Below are 26,050 nucleotides of genomic sequence, written 5' to 3' on the forward strand. Positions count from 1 at the left end.
TGTAGTGAAGGGAGGGGATAGGGGTTAAACCTAAATAGAGTTGGAGGGAAACATTCATGTTCTATTCTGTCAGCTGGGGCTCCCTGATTGAATTGGATTAACAGCCCCAATCATGGAATGCATTCTATGAGGTCCACCTGAGTAACCTCACTACATCCTTCGGAGTCCAAGGACATAGTCTGGTTCTTTTTGTTGTAGCTCCTCCTGCAGTGTTTTAGCACCAGGCCAGATTCTCCCAAGTCTGCCTCTAATACAGGCAGCACATAACACAGCAGCTCGCCTCATGTGTCTGGAGGATCTCTGAAGGAATTCATTCCCTTCTTCAGTCAGCAAAGGCATCGAGGTGGCTACATCTGCCATGTCCATCTCAGATTCAGGGGTATCGTCAACGTTTGGAGAGGAAAGACCCATTGGTTCTGGAACAGTCAAAGGCTGTTGAGGAGTCAGGCACATTTTGCTTCCACAGTTTGAGTGTTTGCGGCTTTCATATGGTCCACTTGCTCATTTAGAACGGTTCCACCTACCTGAACTTCATAAGTCACTGGACTTGACCTCACATCAACCATGCCTCTTCCAGGAGGTGGGCCATCTCTATGGTTCCTACACCAAACTTTGCCCCCTTAAGTAAACTGTTTCGCTTGGAGTCGCATGCGTGAAATTAGCCTACACCAGGCCTGACCAGGTTCAGGAGGATCAGATTTAACTTGGTGTGGAGTCTTTGTTCCATTAGCAACTCTGCAGGAGTTTTCCCTGTAATTACACTAGGGGTGGCCCTATAAGCAAATAGGAACCAGGACAGTTTGGTATCCAGTTTGATAAGCCTGACTTCAAAGTTTGGACTGCTTTTTCTGCCAGACCATTGGGTGATGGACAGTATGGAGCTGTCCTTATTTGACAAATACCACTTGACTTTAGGAAATACTCAAACTTCCTGTTGGCAAACGATTGCCTGTTATCAGTGACTTACGCTTCCAGAAATTCACATATTCTACAAGACGCATGCAGTTTTTCTATCGTCATCCCACTCTATGACAAATGAACTATATACATGTCCAGCTGCATTGAATGGGCAATATATTAACCAAGAGCATTCAGCCCATGAAGAGACCTATACAGAGGCCATGTAACTGAGCCCAAGGTTTACATACAGTCATTCCCATGAATGTGGAGCTGCTGGCAATAATTTTTGTCCTTGTTGGCAAGATGGAAACTGTCCCAGCACAACATGGCTATGTCAGCATCCAATCCTGGCACAAGACAATTTCTCACCAATGTCTTCATTTTGGAAACTCCTGGATGACACTGGTGGAATTGAGCCAGCACCTGACAACAACCTTTGCTTGATACAATCACTCTTGCTCCCAAAAATATTATGATATCTTCAACGGTGATCTAGTCTCTCTGGGTCCAAAAAGGCTTCGATTCTGGTTAAGACTGCCCTTGGTTTCCTCTATCAAAGCCAACTGTTTTAGTTTCACCAAAACCAAGAATTTTCTGCATCCAAAACCTTATATTGCCAGTTGTGACTGGAAGTGTCCAGAAAACTTAAAACTATTATCATTCTTCCAGTGGCAGAACACCAGAGGGGTGTATCTACCAGTGAGAGGTGGCTCGATACATCTGCATTTGCTACTTGGCATCTCAGATGATGTTCCAACTTATAATTATACACACTTAGTATTAGAGTACACTGCTAAATTCTGCCTTAAGCTCTGGGCAGCAGTGCCATGTCCTCTTTAAGTAGACCTAGCTGGGGTTTATGGTCTGTTATTACAAATGTTTACCCGTAAAAGGTACTGGTGGAACTTCCTGACTCCAAATATGAATGCAAAACCTTTTTCTTCTCTTCCTGGACATATTTATGCTCTGCAATAGCCTATGCTGTTGGGTGTTCCTCTCCATTGAGCTGCCCATAATTTAATACTACCCTGAATACTAAGAGAGTACATTGCACGTCTATACCTGATCTTCTTTGGGATCATTGTGTCAACTACTTATAGAATGACAGCCATTTCTTCACTTCCCTCAAGGCTATGGCTTGGCTACGTGACCATTGCAAAGGCTTAAGGGTTGATGCAAAGGTGCCAGGATGGAGGCCAGATGATGTGTGAACTTGTCTGATAATTCATCAGCCCAAAGAAAGACCTAAACTCCAGCACAGATACCTTTGATTGCCCTCAATTTATCTTCTAATATGTAACCTGGTCTTATCGATTCTGTAGACCAAATAGGTTACCTGGAGCACATATTTCCCTAAGCGGTACACCCACCTGGGAGAAAAGTTTAAGGACTATACCCAAGTTCTCCAAGTGTTCTTTATTTGTCTTCCCTGTTAGTAGCATGTCATCTAAATAAGTGCAACCTGAGGTAGACTTTGTAAAATGTTCTCCATTGAAAAATTGCACAGGCTGACAATAACCCAAATGGCAGTTTCATATTGGCATAAACCCTTCTGGGTATTAATTGTAGCATACTTCTTGGAATTGTGGTTAGATGACGATTCCCAGTACACATGGTTCATGCCCAGCTTTGTGAAGGATAGCCCTCCCTGCCTATTTTGCGCATAAATTCTCTGAGGGATTGGGTATTTATCCAGCTGTGAAATATGGCTTACCCCCATTGTTTAAAGCCCCCACAAAGGTTAAGTGACCCTCTGGGCTTCATAAATTGGCACAAATGCTGCCCATTTCACAAACTGGATTGGTTTGATTTGATGATTCCTTTGCTGTTCAGACATCTGATTCCCACCACTACTTTTGCATACAAGCCAAATGGCACTGGGCAAGTCTTGCAGAATTGCTTCCTGCTCAACATGCAAGGTAGTTTTATCTCCCATGATAGTCCCTAGACCTTCCTGAAAACCTTCTCCGTATTAATTAAGACTTCAATCAGGCAGCCATTTTCTAATCAAAAAATGTTGAGCCAATTTAGGTGAATCTTTCTCAACCAATTTTGCTCCATCAGGTTTGGGCATGACCTTTTTACTGCAAATCAATGGTAACTAAACCAGCCACTTCTCATAAGGATGTAACTTTGGTTCCAGTCTCTTAACTAGAAACCTTTACATATGAAAGATTCTCAGTTTAGACAAGGTCTTGCACAAACTTAAGGTTGGAGCCCAGGGCAAATTTTGTGAAAGACTAGTTCTCCTATTGCTCAAATGGTCACCCTGGTATCAACCTCCATTAGAAGCAGGGTGACCATTTAACTAGACATTTATTTTGATTGGTTCTAATGTGAAGGTTGCTAAGCAATTTAACTGTTGCAAACTAGATGTAGGTGGATTTTCCAGGGTGTGCACTCTTATGGATACCAGCCTATGAGTTCTTATTCAATTTAGGTCTAGTGAGAGTCTTTTGCTGTCTTTAGTCTGCATACTAGCAGCAACTACAATGGCTTGGATCCTAAAGAAAACGTTAACCCTTCAGCTGAGGCTTGGCTTTGTTCTGGTGGTTTTGCTATGGGCCGACCTAGAGTCCGTCTGTTCAGGCTATGTCCTGAGTGAGGCTATGCAGTTGCCTTCACTCAGGTGGTGTTCCACAAGCTCAGTTGGACTGGTGAAGGTGTCCACTTCCTTTCGAATACCCTACAACTCATATGCTCCACTTACCACATTTTCCAATGATAAAGACAATTGTGTGCCTGTTTAAAGTCCAGCTAGACTTCCACTAATTGGCACTTTTGCATGGTTACATCATTAATTCCATATACCAAATGGTGTCTCAGCATCTCATGAAAGGATAAACAAAAGTCACATGCCTCTCCTAGTCCAAAATCCCAACACAGATTCCCCTGGTCCTCCAATTGTCAAGTAAAACCGATAGCATCTCAGAATTAGAGGCAACTTCAAATTGCAATATTCTTTAACTAAATCTCAGTTCTTGAAAGGCTTTATCATCTGGTGCCTCAGGCAAAGTCAGACTCCCAATAACCAAAATACCTGTGGGTTCACAAGGTATGAGAATTACTCCTGGCTTTTCATCTGCCAAAATGTCATTTACCCAGAAAAAGTAATGCAGTCTTCCCACATACTGGGCCCAATTTTTCAACAGCAGGATTGAACAAGCCAAGCTTCCCAATTCACGCTGAGTCCCAGAAACGCTTACCCCAATTCAATGACAACTGTTGAGGAAATTTCTTCAGGAGTGTGCTTTTCTTTTAATGCCACTGAAATAACTCCAGAGGCTAGTATCCCATCAGCAAGTCACCCTTTTACATGTGGAGTCCTTCACACTTATCCAGCTCGCTCAGAACCAAGAGGATGGGTGACACTCCTGTTCTTATCAGTCATCCAGGGCTCCTTGATCAGATCTGATTAACAACAATCAGGGAACTCAATGAGGTCCACCTAGTTGACCTCATTAAAAACACTAAAGTCAAAAACAATACATTGAATTAAAGCAAATGGGATTATGACTCATTTAGATTTGGTTTCCAGCTTCTATCACATTTTACAGATAATAAAATTCCAACGTACCCGCTTCATTACTGAAAATACCTCAATTTTTGTTTGGAATCAGCAAGTTAAAAGGAACATTTACAGAATCAGTTTTTAAAATTCTTGCCAAATCTTCAGGTTGTTGAAGATCAAAACAAGGTTTCCCAATGCGATAAATAGTTAAGCAGTGCTGGGTATTTTGTTTAATATAAAATTTGATGATTGTGACAAGTTTTGCAAAATACACGAACCTTCACTTATTTCAATTTATCCACCTTCCATCTTACACAATTGAATTTTAACAGGGTAAAGCCTTGCTTAAGATGTTGTCTCATTGGTACTGAGACTGTACTCAATCTCAACTTAACCTCAGCCAAACAAAGAGCATATTTAACATTGATAGTTATTCCATATTTCAAAAATGTGTTAGTCATCATTCCCTTATCTATAGTAGAGAAACATCAAGATGATATTTGGGAAGAAAATTTCCATTATCAAGTTTAATACAGGTTCCACAGCATGCACATATCCCTATGAAAATGCATATCTACGTACAAAATTGGAACAGAAGTTGATCGTTTAATCCCTCCAGTCTGTTCTACCATTCAAAAAGATCACAACTGAACGGTTGTGCTTCCAGTTTCCACATTCTCATTTACCCCCAAGAATCTTTGATTCCTTGGCCTAACAAGCATCAATTTACCACTGCCTTAAAACTGTCGAATGATAGTTCAACTGTTCCACCATATTCCAAGATGGAGTTTCAAAGTTTCACAACATTTTTCTTAAAAAACAACTTCTGCCCTAAAAAGGGCAATTCCCAATTTTAAAACAATACCCCTAGTCTTGGACACTCCAGGAAAAGTCCTTTCCATGTTCACTTACACAATTAAAGTTACTCTTCATTTTTCAAACCCTCATTAGGAGCAAGTCCTGCCTGCCCAATCTATCCCCCAAAAATAACCCTCTCATTCCATTCATTTCTGCCAACAAGCCAACCTTCTATCCATGTTAATATGCTATTCCCTACACCATGAGCTTTTATTTTCAGCAACACTGTTTGACAGAGTACTCTATCAGATGCCTTCAGGAATCCAAGTAGTGACAGGCTCACCTTTATCTCCAGCACATGTTACTTCTCCAACAAACTCACAAGTTTGTTAAACTTGATGCACACTTAATGAAACTATGAAGAGAATGCTATCTCTCTTCATCACTAAGGTTTTCTAGTTGCCAGCTATAATCTCTTCAATGACCGCTTCTAATACCTCCCCCACAAAAATGCCAATTTAACTGGTCTATAGTGTCCTGTTTTCTGCCTTTTCTACACCTCAACTCTTGAATAGAGGAATATTAGGAATGTGAATAATAAAATGTTTCAGCAAACTGAAGATCACATTTCACAATACATTATTGATTAAACAGTTTAATGTTGCAATAGAGTGTTGCTGGTAGTTGCACTTCCCAATATCTTTACTGTCATTAGCTAGGACAGACATACAATATATTAAGGAGCAATTAACATTAAAAAATCAAAGGAGCCTCAACTTTGGATACATATTTTTCACAGAATTTGCAAATAACATGTAGTTGGTTTCAGTTAACCAGATATTTGACCCCATCCTTTCCTCAAGTATTTCCGCAACTGCTTTCATATAGATTGTTTTGTATATTACATATTTTAGATGCTCATAAACAGCACAAATGAGAGTGTCGAATCCAAAGTGGTTCATCACAATGAAACACTAAGTGGCCAAAAGAATACAGACTCAACATTCCAAAGGATTTTGCTCTCAACCACGTTACACAAAAAACAAGATGCTCTGTCTCCATTTGTCTCAACTTTCTACTTGAAGATTAACTTGTAAACAAATTCTTATTGGAAGACTAAGAGCATTATATGCTTTGTCAGTGACTTCTGACAAGGAAAGCAAAAGTCTGAAATACTAACCTTACTGCCACTTTATCACCAGGAAACTGAAGAATGGGCCTTACTTCATTTTCTTTCATGAGAGGAGTGTCACTAGCAAGACCAGAATTCATTGCCCATTCCTCGTTGCTGTCAAGCCGATGGTGAACATGGTGAGGTGTACTGACAGTACAACAGGGATGGGTTTGCCATTTTAATATTTGTAGCAATTGAGTATAACTGCATGATTTGCTAGGCTGTTAAAGTCAACGTCTTAAATTACATATAGGTCAAGCTAAGCAGATCTCTGGCTCTAACGGAGAAAATACTAGGTTACTCCTCAAATTTGAAACCAAAACATATGTAAATTGGAGTAGGTCATATGGCTCCTCAAGCTTGTTCAGTTGCTTTCTGTCACATCATTGGTTTTAACCTCAATTTCACTTACCTGCCCTCATCTCTCTTGATTCAAGTCCAAGAACCTCAATCTTGAATACATTCAAGGCATCTTTAACCCTCTGGGATAGAGAATTTCAAGGAATCACAAAAAGCTAGCACCCGATTTCAAATGAACGAATAGAAATAGGGAAAGCAAACTGAATGCTGGCCTTTAGTCAAAAATTGACTAAAAATAAAGAGATCCTGCTAAAGCTATACACTAGTCAGATCACACCTCAAAAACTGAAGAGTTTTGGTGCCCGTAGGAATGATACTGGCCATGAAGACATACCAGAAAAGATTCACTAGGTTGATCCGAGGTGTGGAGGGATTTTCTTAGGTTGCGCTTGTACTCAGTTTAGAAGAATGAGATGAGACCTTACTGAAACATGTTAGAGATCTTTCTGTGGCCTCAACGGAAGATGCTGAGAGATTGCTTCCTTTTGTGGGAGAGTCTAGGAACAGAGGGAATAGTCTCAGAGTAAGGAGTCACCCATTTAAAACAAAGAAGAATTTTTTCTGAGGGCGATGAAACTATGGAATTCTTTTTAAATGCAGAGGGCTATCAAGACTGAATTGTAAATTTAGGCAAGGCTAAAATAAGCAGGCTTGCAATCATTAAAAGAATGCAGGTTGAGAGAGATAAGGCATGAAAATGGAGTTGAGAATTATCAGACTCAAATGGAGCAACTGGCCTATTTCTATTAATATGCCTTATGGAATCATTATTATTTCAATAAAGAAATTTCTTATTTCTTTCCTAAATAATCAACCTCTATTGTGACACTGTCATCCCAGTTTTAAAGAACTGGATATTCTCAGTATCCCTGAAAAGGTCAACCTGTTGACTTGTGGAATACCTTATATTGACTAACCAAAGATCAGAGGCTCATTTGGGAAGCACCACCAAGAGATTTCCTCAGGTTCATATGGAGTAGTAGTCAAGGTGTTACAAAGAGCACATAAACCTCCAAACAACCATCTAGTTAATCTTTCAAGCACCACCTGCCCCATGAGGCATTGTGTGCAGATTATGCATCAGTCTTGGCCATCTCAGAACCATCAGACATGAGTGTAAACAAGTCATCCTTGATCCCAAGATACTAAGATAAGAAAAAACACCATTAAAAAAATCAAAACAAAATGGGTATGTTTTTAGAAGAATGAAACTGATACACAAGTTATTTACCACTTCAAGCTGTGGTAGACATTGACAGGAACTAATCAGCAACTAACCCTTGTTTTCTAAAAGAAAGTTACATTTTAAATGAAAAGACAATATCTTTTATTGCTTGCATTTTTGAAGTCCAATTTTTTTTGCAAATATATCCCCATAAATCCGATAGTTCCTGACAAAATCTCCACACATTAAATATACATTAACTGAAATGTACAAGTACATTTCCTCCTTTTTGTACTTCAAAATCAAATTGCTATCGGTTATAGTATCGCTGGTCTCCCCATCTTCTTAACTTCACTCAAACAGTCAACCAAACACCGACTTCTGCAATGCTTTCTTTACCTCGTCAAATGTCTTCAAGTTTATTTTTTTTTAAAAAAGCCAATTACTGTGCACCTCTAGATTCACTTCATCCACAAGTCTTCAGTCTGGATTTTTCTTAAACCTTGGTTTTGCAACACCTCCCTCACCTTAAAAAGTATCCTCAAAATCTATTTCATTAACAAAACTTTAGGTCACCACCTTAAATTCTATTAGTTAACTGAGGACTTTCACACTTCCCCCAATTCAAACATGCACTGAAAATCTGTTACAAAACAGACACTATGGGCAGACTTTCACCAGAACTTTACAAGCAGGCTGGGTGCTGAAGGCACCAGTACATTTCTTTCCATAATGAATATTGAACATTATAGATTCCCTCTGGGTTGTTTCCCAACATTGTGAATGAATGCAGTTGGCTTGGTCCAAGGAGGCAAGCAATCAATCTGCATAAGTAAAGATTCTACATGCTATTTTAGAAACCTACTGGTATTTTTCTCAAGACACTGAACTTCATGTTAGCAGACAACTGGCTTAATTGGCTCTCCCTTCAAAAGGCTAGTTTTGAGTAGCAGCAGCCAAGTCCAGAGAAATAGGCGCAGACAAGGATGACAGTAATATGGCCCCCTACCCTATCACCAGAGGGGTTTCCATTCTAACTTCCAACTCAGTGAATGTATAATTTTCTTTGCCTCTAAATTTCTTGCCTGCCTTATAGACATCCCTACCCTAGATACCTAGCTGATGTTTCAGAGATTCAAGCGGTCTGGTGGGTTGGTAGCATTAGAAGCTGGCCTTAACTGCACACCAGGTCTGCAAGTGACCAGTTAGGAAACTGCTTGCAGTAAAAATCAAACTGGTCCTGCTTCTGGAGTGCAGGCTCAGAGTCCATTTTCCACCCTCAAAGGATGACCAAGCCAGAGGCAAAACTCAGGCCGGAAAACAATTTATACAGGGATAAAAATACAAAACATAGGCCCTGATAGTGAGGGACTTGGGGAGGGAAAAAAAAAAGTAAGTGAGCCCCCTTACTATCCTCGTCCAATTTGTGAATCTTTCCATTTTACTTAAGGGCACTTGTCGCACAGTGATTGTGCCCCACCTTCAAGCCAGGGGGCCTGGGTTCAAATCCTACTTGCTCCAGAGATGTACCATAACATCTCTAAACAGACTGAATAGGAAATACCTAGAAAGGGACCACTCGAAGCAAGGCCCTTGTTGATACAGATTTACGGTCAACTACATAAGTAAAACAGGTCTTCATGATGTTTTAATGGCTCCAAGCTAAGGAGAAAAAGGTCTTGCAGGCACCAAACTAGCAGAAAATGTTTTTTTCTTAAACTCTAAAAGAAACCAGTGGAACCAATTACTTCATTTGTACCTGCTTTAGCAATTTTCCCTTTCCATTAACAATGCCTGTTGTAAACAAAAACAGATATTCTCTTTGGCTCAGCCATATCGTTCCTTTATCAAGCACACCAAAGGGGATAAAAATTTAAAGTAATGTTAAAGACAATTTAGCTTTTATTGCACAGGATAATTATTGGTATTTTGGGACTTAATTCTATTTGACCTTACAAAATACAAATAATCAAATCCATCACTAATGGCACCCTGAACTGAAAACATTTCAACTGGTCAGAAATACTTAGATTTAATTAACAAAGCACTCCTAAAATGACAAGGTTACAGTAACTAATTAATGGTGACGGCTAAACACCAGCTCATAATGCATTCTATACTAATATTGTATGTCAATTATTATGCATTAACATCGATGAACATAGGCGATCTTCATTTTTAGAACATAAAAGAGCAGCACAAGGTGACCAAGTAGTTAGCAGATTGCACAATAATTTTTAGAAGAAAATGATCCATTTTCAGCAGACAAAGAGCTATACAAAAACTGTCCAAAGCTGCACACAAAGTGATACCTGATCACTAAAACTGGTTAAATTAAAAACACAAGAATTCATATTTTCCAATGATTTACAAAAAAAGGGACCCATTTTCCATAGTGACAAAGAACCAGCTTGAGATTTCATGGAATCTTCAATCATCTAGGCCAACTTTAACCTTCCAACATGCCAGTCAACGTCTTTCTCAAATCTTTTTAAGTGTAATTAACCTGTTCACAGATGTTATGACATACCTCTGGAGGAGACAGGACTTGAACACAGACCTCCTGGTTCAGAGTAGGAACACTACACCTATGCCACAATAGCCCTCCCAAATCTAATTTTTAAAAATTTAACCTGTTTTTTCTAAGCAACTTGTTCAATGTTGTTACACACCAGAACTGTACCCAGGCTCCCGGGCATGGAGTAGGGACCCTACCACTGCACCCCAAGGAGCCACCCCATCAAAATCATTTTTATACAAGCTAGTCAACACAATCTCCTGCCTTTGATACGGTTTATTCCACACATTCATCATGCTGCTGATAATGGATCAGGATGTACAGAACCAAACAATACAAAGTAATTAGGCAACTGCTTTAATATTTCTAAGTTTTGCATTGTATTCACTGGAAATATCCTCTAATGAATAAGCAAATCTAATTAATCAAAACTTCTCAAAACTTAGAACTCAAGTTCTTTCTGCAAAGCTTCAAAACATTTGATTTGCCAAATTTATGCACAATACTTCAACTGTAGCCTGATCATGAAATATAAAATTAGAAATAGCTTATTTGATCAAAAGCCAGGTGCACCCAGTACTGTTATATTAGTCAATGCTTTTAGTTGAATGATCAATAATCACACATAATCCTTTGCACCAACACAAATCTATCCTCATTCTGCACAGGTTTCCTGCACGATTGCACATTTAATAATAATAAAGCCATAACAAAATTCTGTAGCCCATTTAGTTTAGTCAGACTCCTGTTGATTTCTACTAACTACCAGTATATGCTGCCATTTAGCTCTGACCCACCAACACATTTTTGGTAATTAGCAAGAATTTCTTGTAGCAGTATACTACACTATTACTGTAATCCAGAACCCCATATTAATGCTCTGTGGACATGCGTTTCAATCCCAACATGGCAGCTGGTGGAATTTATTAAAAAGCTGCAACACAAAAGTCAGGACGCTCTGAAGGGTCACGGGACCCAAACTTTTAATACGGCATTCTCTCCACAGATACTACCTCACTAGTTTGAGTTTTTCTAGCGATTTGAGCTGGTGGAATTTGACCAATTCAATAAAAATCTGTATACAAAGCTAATCTGCAGTGTCATATGGCTGACTAGAGTGCATCTGATTTAGATGTTAGGTAAAAGTGCTTTTGTGGCACAGTGGTAGTGTTAAGCTCCAACTGTGCCCAAAATCTGCCACAAACAGATTTAAGCAAAATACTTACAAAGTAATCTAATACCAACTATGCAACCACTGCTGATTGGCATAAATACCCATCTTGTTCACTTATGTTCATCCTTTAGGGAAGGAAATCTGCCATTCTTACCTGGTCTGGCCTACATGCGACTTCAGACAGACAGCAATGTAGTTGACTTTTACCTGCCCTCTGGCTAATTAGGGAGGAGTAAAAAATTGCAGTTCTAACCAAGTGCCACCGACATTCCATGAACAAAAATAAATGTCAACAGGAAACTTTTTGGCTAATCAGAGACAGCATCATAGTTTGTTGCACAAACTAAAAAAATCCAGATTTAACTTACTTTATGCTGATTGAGGCCAAGAGATCACAAGGATAGACAATTGGCCAATGTCACCAAAGTGGAGAATGACAAGGAAAAAAAAAAATCAGTTGCCTGATTACTATCAAGAGACCATACCATCCTATAAAGTATAAACAAGGTTCAGTGGAGATTGTCAAACACATCATAGGTTTGTGTACAATTAAGTGCTGCCTGATGAAGAGCTCTGGCCCGAAACGTCAAATTTCCTGTTCCTTGGATGCTGCCTAACCTGCTGTGCTTTAACCAGCAACACATTTTCAGCTACAATTAAGTGCTGGCAAGGCAGTCCTGGAAAGTTATCAGTAATGGGGAACTATTAAGCATCAGCAAGTACATTGTATGAATGGAAGAAAAAGTTGTGGAGGTGAAAAGAAACAAAGAGGAAATCACATAGGAGATAGGCAACACAAATTTCATAGATTGTAACGTTCCTGGATAAATGGGATTTCCCATGAAATTGACACCATAGAGTACAGAACATAGAACAGTACAGCACAGAACAGGCCCTTCAGCCCATAATGTTGTGCTGACCATTGATCCTCATGTAAGGTAAACCTAATGTACGAACCCTCAAATTTCTGTGACCATATGCAGTCTCTTCAATATCCCAGTGACCTCACTTCCACAACTGATGCTGGAAACGCATTCCATACTCTCTCAACACCCTGCATAAAGAACCCGCCTGACATCCCTCTGTACTTTCCACCAAACAGCTTAAAATTATGATCCCTCTTGTTAACAATTTCTGCCCTGGGAAAAAGTCTCTGGCTATCAACTCTATCTATGCCTCTCATTATCTTGCACACCTCAATTAGGTCCCCTCTCTTCCTCCTTTTCTCCAATGGAAAAAGTCCAAGCTCAGTCACCCTCTCTTCATAAGATAAGTCCTCCATTCCAGGCAACATCCTGGTAAACCTCCTCTCTGCCCTCTCCAAAGCATCCACATTTTTCCTATAATAGGGCAACCAGAACGGGACACAGTATTCCAAGTGTGGTCTAAAGTTTTATTGAGCTGCAACAAGATCTCATGGCTCTTGACCTCAATCCCCCTGTTAATGAAAGCCAAAACACCATATACTTTCTTAACAACCCTGTTAACTTGGGTGGCAATTTTAAGGTATCTATATATCTGCACACCAAGATCCTGCTGTTCCTCCATACTGCCAAGAATCCTGTTTTTAATCTGTACTCAACTTTCAAGTTCGACCTTCCAAAATGCATTGCTTCGCATCATCCAGGTTGATCTCCATCTGCCACCTCTCAGCCCATCTCTGCATCCTGTCAATGTCACGCTGCAGCCTACAACAGCCCTCTATACTGTCAATGACACTTCCAACCGTTGTCGTCTGCAAACTTGCTAACCCATTCTTCAATCACCTCATCCAAGGCATTAATAAATATTACAAAGAGCAGAGACCCAAGAACAGCGCCCTGTGGAACACCACTCACCACCGACTTCCAGGCAGAATACTTTCCTTCCACTACCACTCGCTGTCTTGTCGACCAGCCCATTCTGTATCCAGACAGCTAAATTTCCCTGTATCCCATTCCTCCTGACCTTCTGAACGAGCCTACCATGGGGAACCTTATCAAATGTCTTGCTGAAGTCCAAATACACCACATCTACTGCTCAACCCTCATCAACTTGTCTAGTAACATCCTCTCAGAACTCAATAGGATTTGAGGCATGACCTGCCCCACACAAAGCTGTGCTGACTGCATTTAATCAAGCCATGCTCTTCCAGATGGTCATAAATCCTATCCCTCAGAATCCTTTCTAACATCTTGCAGACGACAGACGCGAGACTGACTGGTCTGTAATTGCCGGGGTTTTCCCCATTTCCTTTCTTGGAGAGGAATTACATTTGGCTCCTTCCAGTCCTCAGGTACGACTCCAGTGGAGATTGAGGATGCAAAGATCTTCGCAAGCGCGAAGCAATCTAATTTCTCGCTTCCCAAAGCGGCCGAGGACAAATCTGGTCTGTCCTTGGCAACTTGTCAATCTTAATGTTTGTCAAAATTTTCAGCACATCAGCTCCCTCAATCTCTATCCGTTCCAGCATGCTAACCTGCTCCTCAATGGTTTCATTCACTACAAGGTCCTTTTCTTTACTAAAGACAGAAGCAAAAAACTCATTTAGGGCTTCCCCTACCTCCTCAGATTCTATACACAAGTTCCCTATGCTATCCCTGATCGGCCCTACTCTTTTTTTGATTCTCACATACGTGTAAAATGCTTTTGGATTCTCCCTAATCCTTCCTGCCAAGCCTTTTTCGTGCCCCCTCCTGGCTCTCCTCAGACCATTTTTGAGCTCCTTCCTCACCTGCCTGTAATCCTCTAGAGCTGAGCAAGACCCTTGCTTCCTCCACCTTATGTAAGCTGCCTTTTCTTTTGAAGAGAAGCTCCTCCACTCTCGTCATCCAAGGTTCCTTTATCTTACCCCTTCTTGCCTGTCTCAGAGGAACACATTTATGCATCACTCGCAACAACTGTTCCTTAAACAGTCTCCACATGTCTATAGTGCCCTTGCCATGGAATAATTGCTCCCAGTCCATGCCTCCCAACTCACGTCTGATAGCATAATAGTTTCCTTTTCCACAATTAAATATCCTCCCATTGTGCCTGCTTCTCTCCTTCCCATAGCTATGTAGAATGTGAGGCAGTTGTGGTCACTATCACCAAAATGCTCTCCCACTGCAAGATCTAACACCTGCCCTGGCTCATTGCCAAGCACCAAATCCAAAATGGCCTCTCCCCTTGTCAGCCTGCCAACATACTGAGTTAGGAAACCCTTCTGAACACCTTACAAAAACAGCTCCTTCCAAATCATCTGCTTGAAGGAGATTCCAATCAATATTGGGAAAGTTAAAGTCACCCATTACAACAACTCTACTACATTCACACTTTTCCAAAATCTGCCGACCTATGCTTTCTTCAATCTCCCTGCTGCTATTAGGGGGGGCCTGTAGTAAACCCCTAATGAGGTGACTGCTCCCTTAGTGTTCCTAATTTCCACCCATACTGACTCAGTAGCAAACCCTCCTCTGCAATGGTAACTTCTGTAACTGTGATACTCTCTCTGATTAGCAGTGCTACACCACCTCCTCTTTCCCCCCCCCCCCACTCCCTATTCGCTTTAAATGTTCTAAACCCTGGAACATCCAGCAACCATTCCTGTCTCTGTTATGGCTACATCATCATCATAGCACCAGGTACTGATCCATGCTCTAAGCTCATCACTTTTATTCCTGATACTCCTTGCATTAAAACAAACACACTTTGACCGATCCCTTGGTTCTTTTCCAGGAAATTCCTTCCCACTGGTTGTGCTACTTCTTGCTATTGCCTGATCTCCATCAACTCTCACCACCGGTACATAGCTCCGGTTCCCACCCCCTAGCCATACTAGTTTAAACCCTCCTGAACCACTCGAGCAAGGCTTCCACCCAGGACGTTGGTCCCCTTCCAGTTCAGGTGCAACCCGTCCTTCTTGTACAGGTCCCCCTTTCCCCAGAAGGCATCCCAATTATCTACATATCTGAAGCCCTCCCTCCTACACCAGCTGCGCAGCCACGAGTTAAGCTGTGCCCGCTCCCTGTTCCTCGCCTCGCTATCTCGTGGCACCGGTAGTAAACCCAAGAACACTATTCTGGTCGTCCTGCTCTGCAGCTTCAACTCCAAGTCCCTGAAATCACTTTTTATATCCTCGATTCTTTTCCTGGCTATATCATTGGTGCCAATATGTAACACGATCTCCGGCTGTTCGTCCTCCCCTTTCAGAATCTTATACACCCGATTGGAGATGTGCCGGATCCTGGCACCAGGGAGGCAATATACCTTCCGGGAATCCCGATCCTGACCACAAAATCTCCTGTCAATTCTCCTACCGCTTTTCTATTCTGCCCCATCCCTTCTGGGCCAGTGTCAGAGAACTGACCACTATGGTTTTCCTCTGGTAGGTCATCTGAGTGAAAGCACCATCATTGAAGTTAAGAGTTCAAAAGGACTGATTGGAGAAATACCTCAAGAACAGTTTCCAATACAGTGTAAAGTGGAAGTATAAATAAAAGCACTTGTTATTTATACATAAATAAGGGGGTCCTTTTCATTCCTGCACCCTTTCAAAAAATCTAAGAATAATTTACATGAACTGCTTCTGGAATCCAAGAGCTGTTATCTACATGTTGTCAATTACTTTTTCAAACACTGGTCAACAGATTAATGATGAATAACTTCAAGAGTTCTTAAACAGTGTCACAATGTTTTGGATTCACATTATGTAAAGTGTGAAATTGCATTTTCCTCTTGACTTAGCCAATTATTTCTTCTTTTTTGGGTAATTACATTAACTGAGCCTCATTGATAAAATTTCTACTTTTGGCTAGGAGGCACCTTATAATGCAATTTATAACTTATTAAAACATAGATTCACCATTCAATTAAGGTGAACGTGGAATTTATTTTTCCTGCTGGATATTGGATAAAAGATAAGATAGGAACTGGGCTACAGCGTATTATGGTCTCCTAGACTTGCGTCATTGCCCGGGGAAATGTGAAATCTACAATTTCATATCCCTGTTATTGGTTTAGGGAGTCTGTCTCCCAAGAGAGATGATACGGAGTCAGATGCACAGCATGGAACCAGACCGTTGGCTCTAACTCGCCCATGCCAACCAGACCTCCAAAATTAATCTAATTCCAGTTCCCTGCACTTGGGTCATATTCCTGTAAACCCTTCCTATTCGGATACCTTTGAAATGTTGTAATTGTACTAGCCTCCATCACTTTCTCTGGCAGCTCATTTCATACATGCACTACCCCCCGCATGAAAGCATCACCCCCTAGACATGACTACTGCTGAATGGCGTGGGCACCAGGACAATGGTGGTCATGAATCTAAGCTGGTTTTTATTTTTATTCACTCATGGGATGTGGGCATCGCTGGCTGGTCAGCATCTATTGCCCATCTGTAGCTGCATGAGAAGGTGGTGCTGAGCTGCTCTCAAACTGCTGCAATCCAAATGCCACAGATTGACACAATGCACTTCAGGAATTCCAGGACTGCAGATCTTGCTGCATTTGAACATGACTGCTCCAGAATCCAAGGAGCCACAAATGGTGATGAGATATTGTGCAATCATTGAAAATCCCCACTTCTGACCTGTATTAGTAGATGATTTTTTTAAATCATTTTGACGAGAATGCAAATAAGGCAGACTAAATTTGGTCATTTATCTTGAGAGATGGAATATAAAAGCAGCACAGTGCTTTGGAGACTTTATAACGTCTCTAGTTAGCCCCATTTAGAATAACTGTGTCCAGTTTGGGGCCCCACACCTCAGGAAGGACATACTGGCACTGGAGCATATTCAGTAGAGATTCACACGGATGCTCCCTGGAATGGTAGGCCTAACAAATGATGAATGGTTGAGGATCTTGGGATTTTATTCATTAGAGTTTACAAGGTTGAGGGGATATTGAGGGGAGATCTAATAGAAACTTAGAAGATAATACATGGCTTAGAAAGGGTGGATACTGGGAAGTTCTTTCCGTTAGGCAGGAAGACTAGGACCCGTAGGCACAGCCTTAGAATTAGAGTGGGTCAATTTAGAATAGAAATGAGGAGACATCTCTTCAGCCAGAGTGTGGTGAGCCTGTGGAATTCACTGCCATGGAATGCAGGGAAGCCAGGATGTTAAATGCCTTCAAGACGGAGATTGATAAATCCTTGATCTTGCAAGGAATTAAGGGCTACAGGGAGAGTGCGGGTAAGTGGAGCTGAAATGCCCAGCCATTATTAAACGGCAGAGCGGACTCGATGGGTCGAATGGCCTTACTTCCATGCCTATGTCTTATGGACAAAATAATTTAATATCTTTATATTACATCTTTATATCTTGATATTTATGAGAGGGAGTGTTATGCTATAATATCACTGGAAAAGAAACCCAGAAGCCATGCCTAACATGTTGGGGACATGGGTCTGAATGCCACCATTGCAGATAGTAAAACTGGATTTCAATTAAAACAATTCAAAGTTACATGGCCGTCATAACTGCTGCTAATTTTCACAGATTCACTAAATGTTCTGTAGGGAAGGAAATTAGTTATTCTGACCTACACATGACTCCAGACCCACATCAATGTGATTGTACTGTAACAGCTCTAAAAGGGCCTCCGCTCAGGAATAATTAGGGACTGGCAATAAATGCACACACTCCTAAACAATTATTTAAAAAACTGATCTAGAATATATACCAGCTTACTCTACCTCTTTGAACCTTTCTGACTTTCAGTATTCCATTTATTTAGTTTAAGGCACCAAGAGGGATTAAAACATTTTTTAAACTATTAACAACCTTTCATTTAATTTTCAATAAGATAACCAATCTACTTTATTTAAAAGAAATTTCTAGCATAATCCCTCCCCAATGGCATAAATACCTATAGGAGGCCTCTAATTTACTCCCACCAATATTTTCTGACCGTTTTACTTAACTTCCATCCACATTGACTCTACTTAATCTTATGAGTCAAAATGTTTTTATGGGAATGTTGAATAAGTATCTGAAGGAGAAAGGAATTGGAAAATAAATTGAGTGGGATCACATGCAGAATAAGACACTGACTTAGACAGACTAGATCAACTGGCCTTGCTCGATGTTGCAAGCTTCCATGTAATTCAACTTATTTTTCATCTCTTGCCAATCCACTAATCCCAGTCTGATCTTGCTTTATGCTCTTCATACCAAAGAAGAGCAATCACATTGCACACACTTTTTCCTCATTAAGTGAAATAATTTTTTAAATTCTGAACTGGTTTTGTTATTGCTTTCCTAGACACTAAGTCATTCTTTCTGTTTCCGATTGTCCAAAATCATACTTTTGCACAGTTGCACATGTGCATCATTTTACTTTTAATTTTCCTAATATTAGGTTCAAATTAGTATATGAATGCTAGGAAAACAAAGTGTTAGATCTTTTGTTATAAGGATGAATGAATATGTTGTAAAAATCTTATGTCTCTTTGCATTATAAGAATGAACAGTTAATACTTACCTTTCAGTGGATCATGTTCAGCCCTCATTATGTCAATAAGCGAGTTTTCAAGTGAATGCATGTTTAGGGAGTCATATAAACGAGTGCGATCCTGTAAACAAAAAAATTACATTAAACAAACTACTGCTACATTATTTAGAAGCCAAGTTAACAACGTAGGATAACAATATACACTAGGACACCAAAAAAAGGACATAAATTGTTTGACAGTAGTCATACAATATTAGTAATTCATTCTGAACTACAAGATATAGCCTTTAACACAAATCTAATTCAGGCGTCAAATGTCTAAGTTATATTGACCATTAGTTAGAGAAAAAAATAAGTCTCTAAGACAAAGAGAGCGCATCAAACTGTCAATTGACAAAAATCAGAAAGCCAAAGTGTCAGACCTCAGATCAGATGGCCTAAGGAAAGCTCAGGCGTCAACAGTCCTAGCAGGATAAAATGTCTGAAAGGTGGGGGGGGGGTGGAGAAGAAAAGTATCTACTGGGGCAGCTCTGGACAGGTTATGCAGTTGCAACTGCAATGGGCCCAATGCTCCCAATGCTTTTGGTTGGCTGTCAGAAAAAAAAATCACCAACTTAATGTTCTAAAATAGGATCTCTGTCCTGATGACCACAGTCTGCCCATCTTCATTGCAGTGATTGGAGAGGGGCACATTCAAGACTTGAAAGCTTTATCAACCTGGGATTGCTCCAAATGATCATTGAGCAGGTGGAAGAGGGGAATGGACATTCCCACCCTATTTGGATTACTGCCCTTGCCTGGGCATATGACAAGCATGGGAAGTCCAAGGTAATTTCTTGACAAGACAATGGAGACTCCTACTACTTGTATTTGGCACCAGTCCATTCCCTGGTCGTTAATCAGCAAAATGGCTCATGGCATATGTATTGATGAACATTAAATCAATTGAAATGCTTGTCAACAATTATCTAGTTTGGTTTTTTAAATCTATGATGATACATATTATGAATTTGTCCTTTACTATATTTTGTTCAATTAGAATAATGTGCTAAAATTGAAGGATCATTCTCCAGATATTTGATGGTGTCTCCATATTTAACAGAAAATCTAGACTAACATTTTCAAAGAATGATCAAACAATTACACCAAATTGTCTCAACATTAAATCTATTTACAGTATGTAGACTGCACACCAGCATTGCCAAGTTACATTTTTCACTTTTCAGCTAACAAATTTCACAGGATCTTAAAATCTACATTCAACAAAATGTTAAATGCAAAACTGCAATTCTCTTTTTATTTCATAGACTATTAGACTGGATGGGAGTAGTGGCAGGTAAGGTGTGTTTGGGTTCCTGTACACTCGTTCCTGCTCACCTGGCTGGTCACATTCTTCTTTGTTATTTTTGTTTTATTTCGGCATTTCTCTTTTGTATCAAACTTTACCTTTCTTTCCTTCTGCTATGAGGGAGGAAGGCAGTTGCAAGGGCCTGCTGTGGCAGCAGCATGGTGGATCTGGATTTCGGTTCCTTGTGGCCACAGCTATATTGTTGGCCGGTTTGGTCCATTCCTCCTGGCGGCAGTGTGGTGGTTTTAGCAGTGGCAGTATGGTGCTTCTGGTTCATTCCCAGTTTCCTCATGGCTACAAACAGCAATCTGGCAGTGACTGAAGTGGCAATGGTTTGAGTTACAACTTCAGCGCAGGCAACTTGGTTGGTCCAATGTGTCCCTCCTTGTTATGGCAGCAATGTAGTGGTTTCAGTATTGGCTTTAGCAGAGGAAGCGTGGTGGGTCCAGTCTGGAAATCCTTGCTTTGCTGGCATCAGGGGCAGCTTTTAGCAGCAGCATCCTGTAATTCCTTCAGAAACCCAGGAGCAGTGGAGGGAACAGAAGATGAACTTAGGCCTAACTTTGCCTCAAATATATTTCTTATAATTAAAATGGCAAATTGTGGAGACTTATACAGATCTCACTGTATTTTCCTAAATACAAGTGACAATAATCTGCTATTCTATTCTAAATTTGTAAGTAAACCCTTTCAAATACTTAGTCAACTGCTTACTTTAACATTTCACCAGTTTTAATTAAGTTTGGAACAATTTATTCCTATCGAAAATGACTTAGATCAGATTATTTCGATTAAGTTTCTTTTCAGTTGTTACTCAATATATTAGCTGTTACAAAATTTTCCAAACAATGCAACAGCAAGGTCAAAGCCTTATTTTCCTGTGCTTGTTATGTATACACACTGTGCTCGTCAGTTGTTTTAAAGCAAGAACCCTATTACCAGTCAATAACCACAATCAGTAAAAATGTAATTGCACATTTATAACACCAACTGGAAGTAGTTCTCTTGCTATTCATTTTCAACTGCATTTACACGATCAGAAAATAAGCTAAAATAACAGAGGTCAGAGTTTGGGAGTAGAAAGGAAAGCGAGCTGTAACATTGTAAACATGTTCTTAGGAATGCATTTACAATGCTGCTACACAATAATCAGAATAATTCTTCCTCCATTAATCTCAAAGCTGAAAGAATTCAACTGATAAAGTATGCCAGTTTTACACCAAGAATACCTTGGAAAATATTTTGTTTCATTCTTCAAATTGCCTTTAAAAAAGGTTGCAGTCGATAGAAGCAGACAAGTTAAAATTTTCAGTTGGGGTGAAAGAGGCAAATCTTGTATAAAAATGTTAAAACATTACAAGTGTGTATAACAGATCAAAATTGTTCAAATGAAGTGATCTTGATAGGGATTGTTGAGCTGGAGGAGTTTTCATTGATGGAGAGGTGCAAGACCATAATGGGTATTGAAACAGTGATATAACTGTTAAAAATTAAAGCTTTACGGGACCTGAAGCCTAAATAGGTCAATAACCGCAGGGTTCATGGGGCAGAGAATCTAGGCAGAGATAGGACATTGACAACAGGATGTTGATGAGGCTCAGGTTTACAAGTGTGCAACTCAGGGAACTTACTTAGGACAGGTTTTGGAGCAAAATGAGCCTTTATGCAATCATTTTCCTTGTTCAATAGTTTTACTGTGTCAATGTGTTAGCTGGGAAGGGTTTTTTTCTCCCTTTTGTTTGTTTCTCAATGATCAAACCCAATCAGGGCATCAATTTCTATGTATTATGTACACAAGTTAATGGAATCACAATTAATCTTGCTTTAGTGCACACTGTCGAGACCAAGACAATGCTTATAGTCAGATGTACAGCATGCTAGCTTACAAAATACATAAAATTGGCGAGTAATCCACTGTAAAATGTCTAGTAATTCACTGTATTTTTGCAAAACTCATTAACACTATCCCTAATCTTTTAAGTGCCATAAACATATACACGGACTTCTAATATAAGCATGCAAGAACTCAAATCCAAACAGGATAAAGCTACTCAGTTTGCAATTTCCTGTTAAATCAACAATGGAATAGGCAAGACAATTGATTGGGACTCGAGGGAGTCAGAAGTCGCAATTTTTACTCTTGCAGATCATATTACCCTATAAATATAATTACATGGATGTTGAGGTTTGTACTTTGGTAAATCAATGTAAAAGAAGAATGGAGAAATTCTGTTTTTGTTTTACAGCAAGGAAAGGAGCCATAACAGCCATGGTCATCAAGCATTTATCTAGTTTAATTCCATTTTCCAGTACTTGGCCATAGCCAAGTCAATATTAGTCAATATTCTCATCTTGGGTTCAGATAACCGTAAACATTGGCAAGATATGTTTACTTAATTGCAATTAGCTTACTGAGCATTCATGGAACAGGCTGTTCTGCATGCTTACAGTGAGAAAAGGAGCTAATCTGTTAAAACATTGCAATTTATAATCTAATCCAACGTACACTTGCACTTAAAGCAATTCTACTCACTTGCATAACATTATGCATTCACTCTCTATGTAAGGCAAAGATGATTGCAATGTATATCAAACTTTTTTAGCAGCTGTACCACTGCACTTTTGGCAGTTATTGGATGTTTTATTTAACAAAACATTTTTAAACATCAATCTATTTTGCAGATTTTCAGCAAGGAGACATTAAAAAAACCCTGTACTACATCAAATGAGTACTGAGAACGTCACATGCAGGAGCATTTACTGAATCATTTATCCAGTTATTTTACTGTACCAACTAAAAAAAAAACCATCTGATCTTGGGTGTATATAACTATTTAAAAATAAAAACATTTCAGGTACTAAATATGAATTTGCAAACAATTCCAACTGTGCCTCATCAACATACTGGGGACAGAAGTGTGAATAATTCAAACCATGCACATGGAGAGTTGATGTATTCAGCTCTTAAGCAGAAAGGGAAGGACTAGTCAAGGAGATCAGCAAAGACAAAAAAGGATATAGCTTTAAATATTGAACGGAAGCACATTTTGACTGGTTAAAAGTTGAGAGATTATTACATTTACTTCATTATTTAAATGAGTTACATCTTCTGCCAAAGGCATCCAATATTTTGCCATCATTTTGGCAGGAAGTTTATTCCCTTCACTAGACGAAATTCACTAGAATAAATCTGCTGAGATTAAGTTACACCAAGCTTGGTAGGACGCAGGCTCGACTCCTAAACAAAAATAAGTATTATAGTGCTAATGAAAACAACTTGACTAGTTCAGATTACTATACATTTACTTTTCAAGTTTGGCATCTGTGGAAAATGATTTGGGACAAAAACTGAAACCTTTAGTGGTGCCTTACGGCAAATTATGCTTAAAAGGATGCTTTCTGACTGGTTGAGCAAATGTAGCATTCCCATTACTATCCTTACAGGAATCCAGTAACGAGGCATAGGACTAAGATTTAAACTTCATATATTCAACATCTTTATTGCTCAACATTACGTTATATGAAGTTCTCAGACCTGGATTACAGCTGGATCACAAGAATAAACTATTTGACTAAACTGAAGGAGCACACACTGCTGTCCACACTGCAGCATGTGGAGTCAGAGGATTGGGGTTTAAATTTTAGTAATTCTCGGCAGATTTTGAACTAAGCACTGGCCAATTCAAATTAACAAAATTAAACAATCCTACAGCTTCCATCAACAATCAGATCAGCATAATAAAAGTGAGATTGTTGCGCTTATCTATTTGTTGAAATCCGACTACAATACTGAAATTCAAGCACAGTATACTCCAGTTGTTTTTCAAATACAGAAAGGGAGTACAGAAAATCGAGTGCAGCTTTGCTGTGGCTCATCTTATAATCAGACAACACCTACTATTATACACTATTGAAACTCTTATATACCACACCCTTTCACACTGTGAAGGCTGAAGAAGAAATGAGTAATAACCAGGGAGAGAGAGAGAAACAAATCAAGTCGACCAAGCACAAACATGAGCAATAGGTTCAAGCAATTTTGCCATTGTGATGGAAGTGGGTCACTTACAAATTGTTTCAAATGTTCTTTACATGTTTGATTCAAAAAAGTAACAAAAATTTTTCCTGTCAAACTGATTTGCCTACTCAGGCACACCAACTATGTGGCAATCTTGCCTGAATTAGAAAGTTGTTGGTATAAATTTCACAAAAAAGGCCCTGGAGCCACTCCCTCAGAACTGTGCTCAACTGTCAAAGATGCTATTCTTAGGCACAGCTTTCGAATGGAGGCACCATCATCTTTCCTGCAACGATGTAAAAGAACCTACTGCACTATTCCAAGAGCAGATGAGCTTTCTTAGTGGCTTGGTCAATATATACACAAGGAATAAACAGAAAAAAAATACATTATCTGGCTAGCTATGACATTGCACACAGCAAGATCAAACAAATAAATTGGTTGCCATGTCTATTACAATGACAGCACATCAAAAGTGTTACTCAGCTGTTAATAAACACAACTTGTTTCTTTTCAAAAAAAGAGTTTTAGTAAAGCTCAAACTAGAATTAAATGGTGCAGAGACTTAGTAAGCTTTTACTGAAGATAAAATCCAAAGATGCAAGTTTCCACTGTTGGGAATTATCATAATTATCCCTGGCATAAAGGCAACTCTTGACCAACTGGTCTAAGCCTTAACTTCATTGAAGTAATTAGGCAAGTGGAAACTTTCCACAGGCTGGATTATAATAAGCAGAAAGGCAGACAGTTGTGGTTATTCAATGCAAATCAGTTTCAGAACTAAAGAATACACAGGAATCTTGATTATCCGGCATTCAACTAACCAAATTTCGGATGATCTGAACAAGATCACATGGTCACGATGAGTGGCTAACTATGCTATCCGACATTCGATTATCTGAATGAAATATTGCCTATTATCCTTCAGCTAAATCGAGGATCATCCGTAAATGTGGCCACAACTTCACATTCTTGCTTAGCCAGACAGATTCTCAATTTAACAAGGGAATCTAAGGTTATTTACTTCTGCCTTTAAAAATACTAAATAAGTCTGACTTCACAACTCTAGGAAAGAAAATGATAAGAACTCGTAACACAAGAGTTCTCATCTCCATCTTAAATAGAAAGTCCCTCTTTTTAAACGGTCTTTCTTAGTACTAATCTCTCCAACAAGGGCAGACAAGTCCACCGTTTAAGTTTCCCTGTGATCTTGTATGTATTACTGAGATCACTTCTCATTTTTCTGAATGCTAGAGGTCTAGACTGTCTATCTTCGTCATTAGATAACATCTCACATCCCACGTATCAGTTCAGCATGCTTTCTGAATTGCGTAACAAGCATATTATCTAAATAAGGAGATCAAAACTGCAAATAGTACTCCAGATAGGGTCTCACCATGGCCTCTAACTTTCATCTTTCCTTCCCCTTGCAATAAACATTTGACCCATTTATCCTCCCAATTACTTTGTATTTGTTTTTAAACTTTGATTCATATCAAAACACCTTAGATTCCTTTTAAATTCAGAGTTCGGCAATCTCTCACCACTTCAATAATATACTGGTTTTCCAGTTTTCTTGAAAAAGTTAGTTTACATTTTCCAGGTTGTAATTCACATGCTAATATTTTGCTCATTCAATTAACTAATTCATATCAATACAGGAAC

At 39.5% G+C, this 26,050-nt stretch overlaps 1 protein-coding gene across 3 annotated transcripts in view; it reads right to left on the reverse strand.

The window, feature by feature from the left end:
- Positions 1–26,050, reverse strand: part of cpeb2 (cytoplasmic polyadenylation element binding protein 2) — a 120,290-nt gene that overhangs the window by 63,725 nt on the left and 30,515 nt on the right. For all 3 annotated transcript variants that reach the window (XM_060825396.1, XM_060825404.1, XM_060825387.1), the window contains one exon: positions 19,050–19,140. In XM_060825396.1, coding sequence (XP_060681379.1) covers positions 19,050–19,140 — 91 coding nt within the window. The remainder of the gene's footprint in view (positions 1–19,049; positions 19,141–26,050) is intronic.

The sequence above is a fragment of the Hemiscyllium ocellatum genome, chromosome 1 (genome assembly GCF_020745735.1).
Source record: "Hemiscyllium ocellatum isolate sHemOce1 chromosome 1, sHemOce1.pat.X.cur, whole genome shotgun sequence".
Classification (NCBI taxonomy): domain Eukaryota; kingdom Metazoa; phylum Chordata; class Chondrichthyes; order Orectolobiformes; family Hemiscylliidae; genus Hemiscyllium; species Hemiscyllium ocellatum.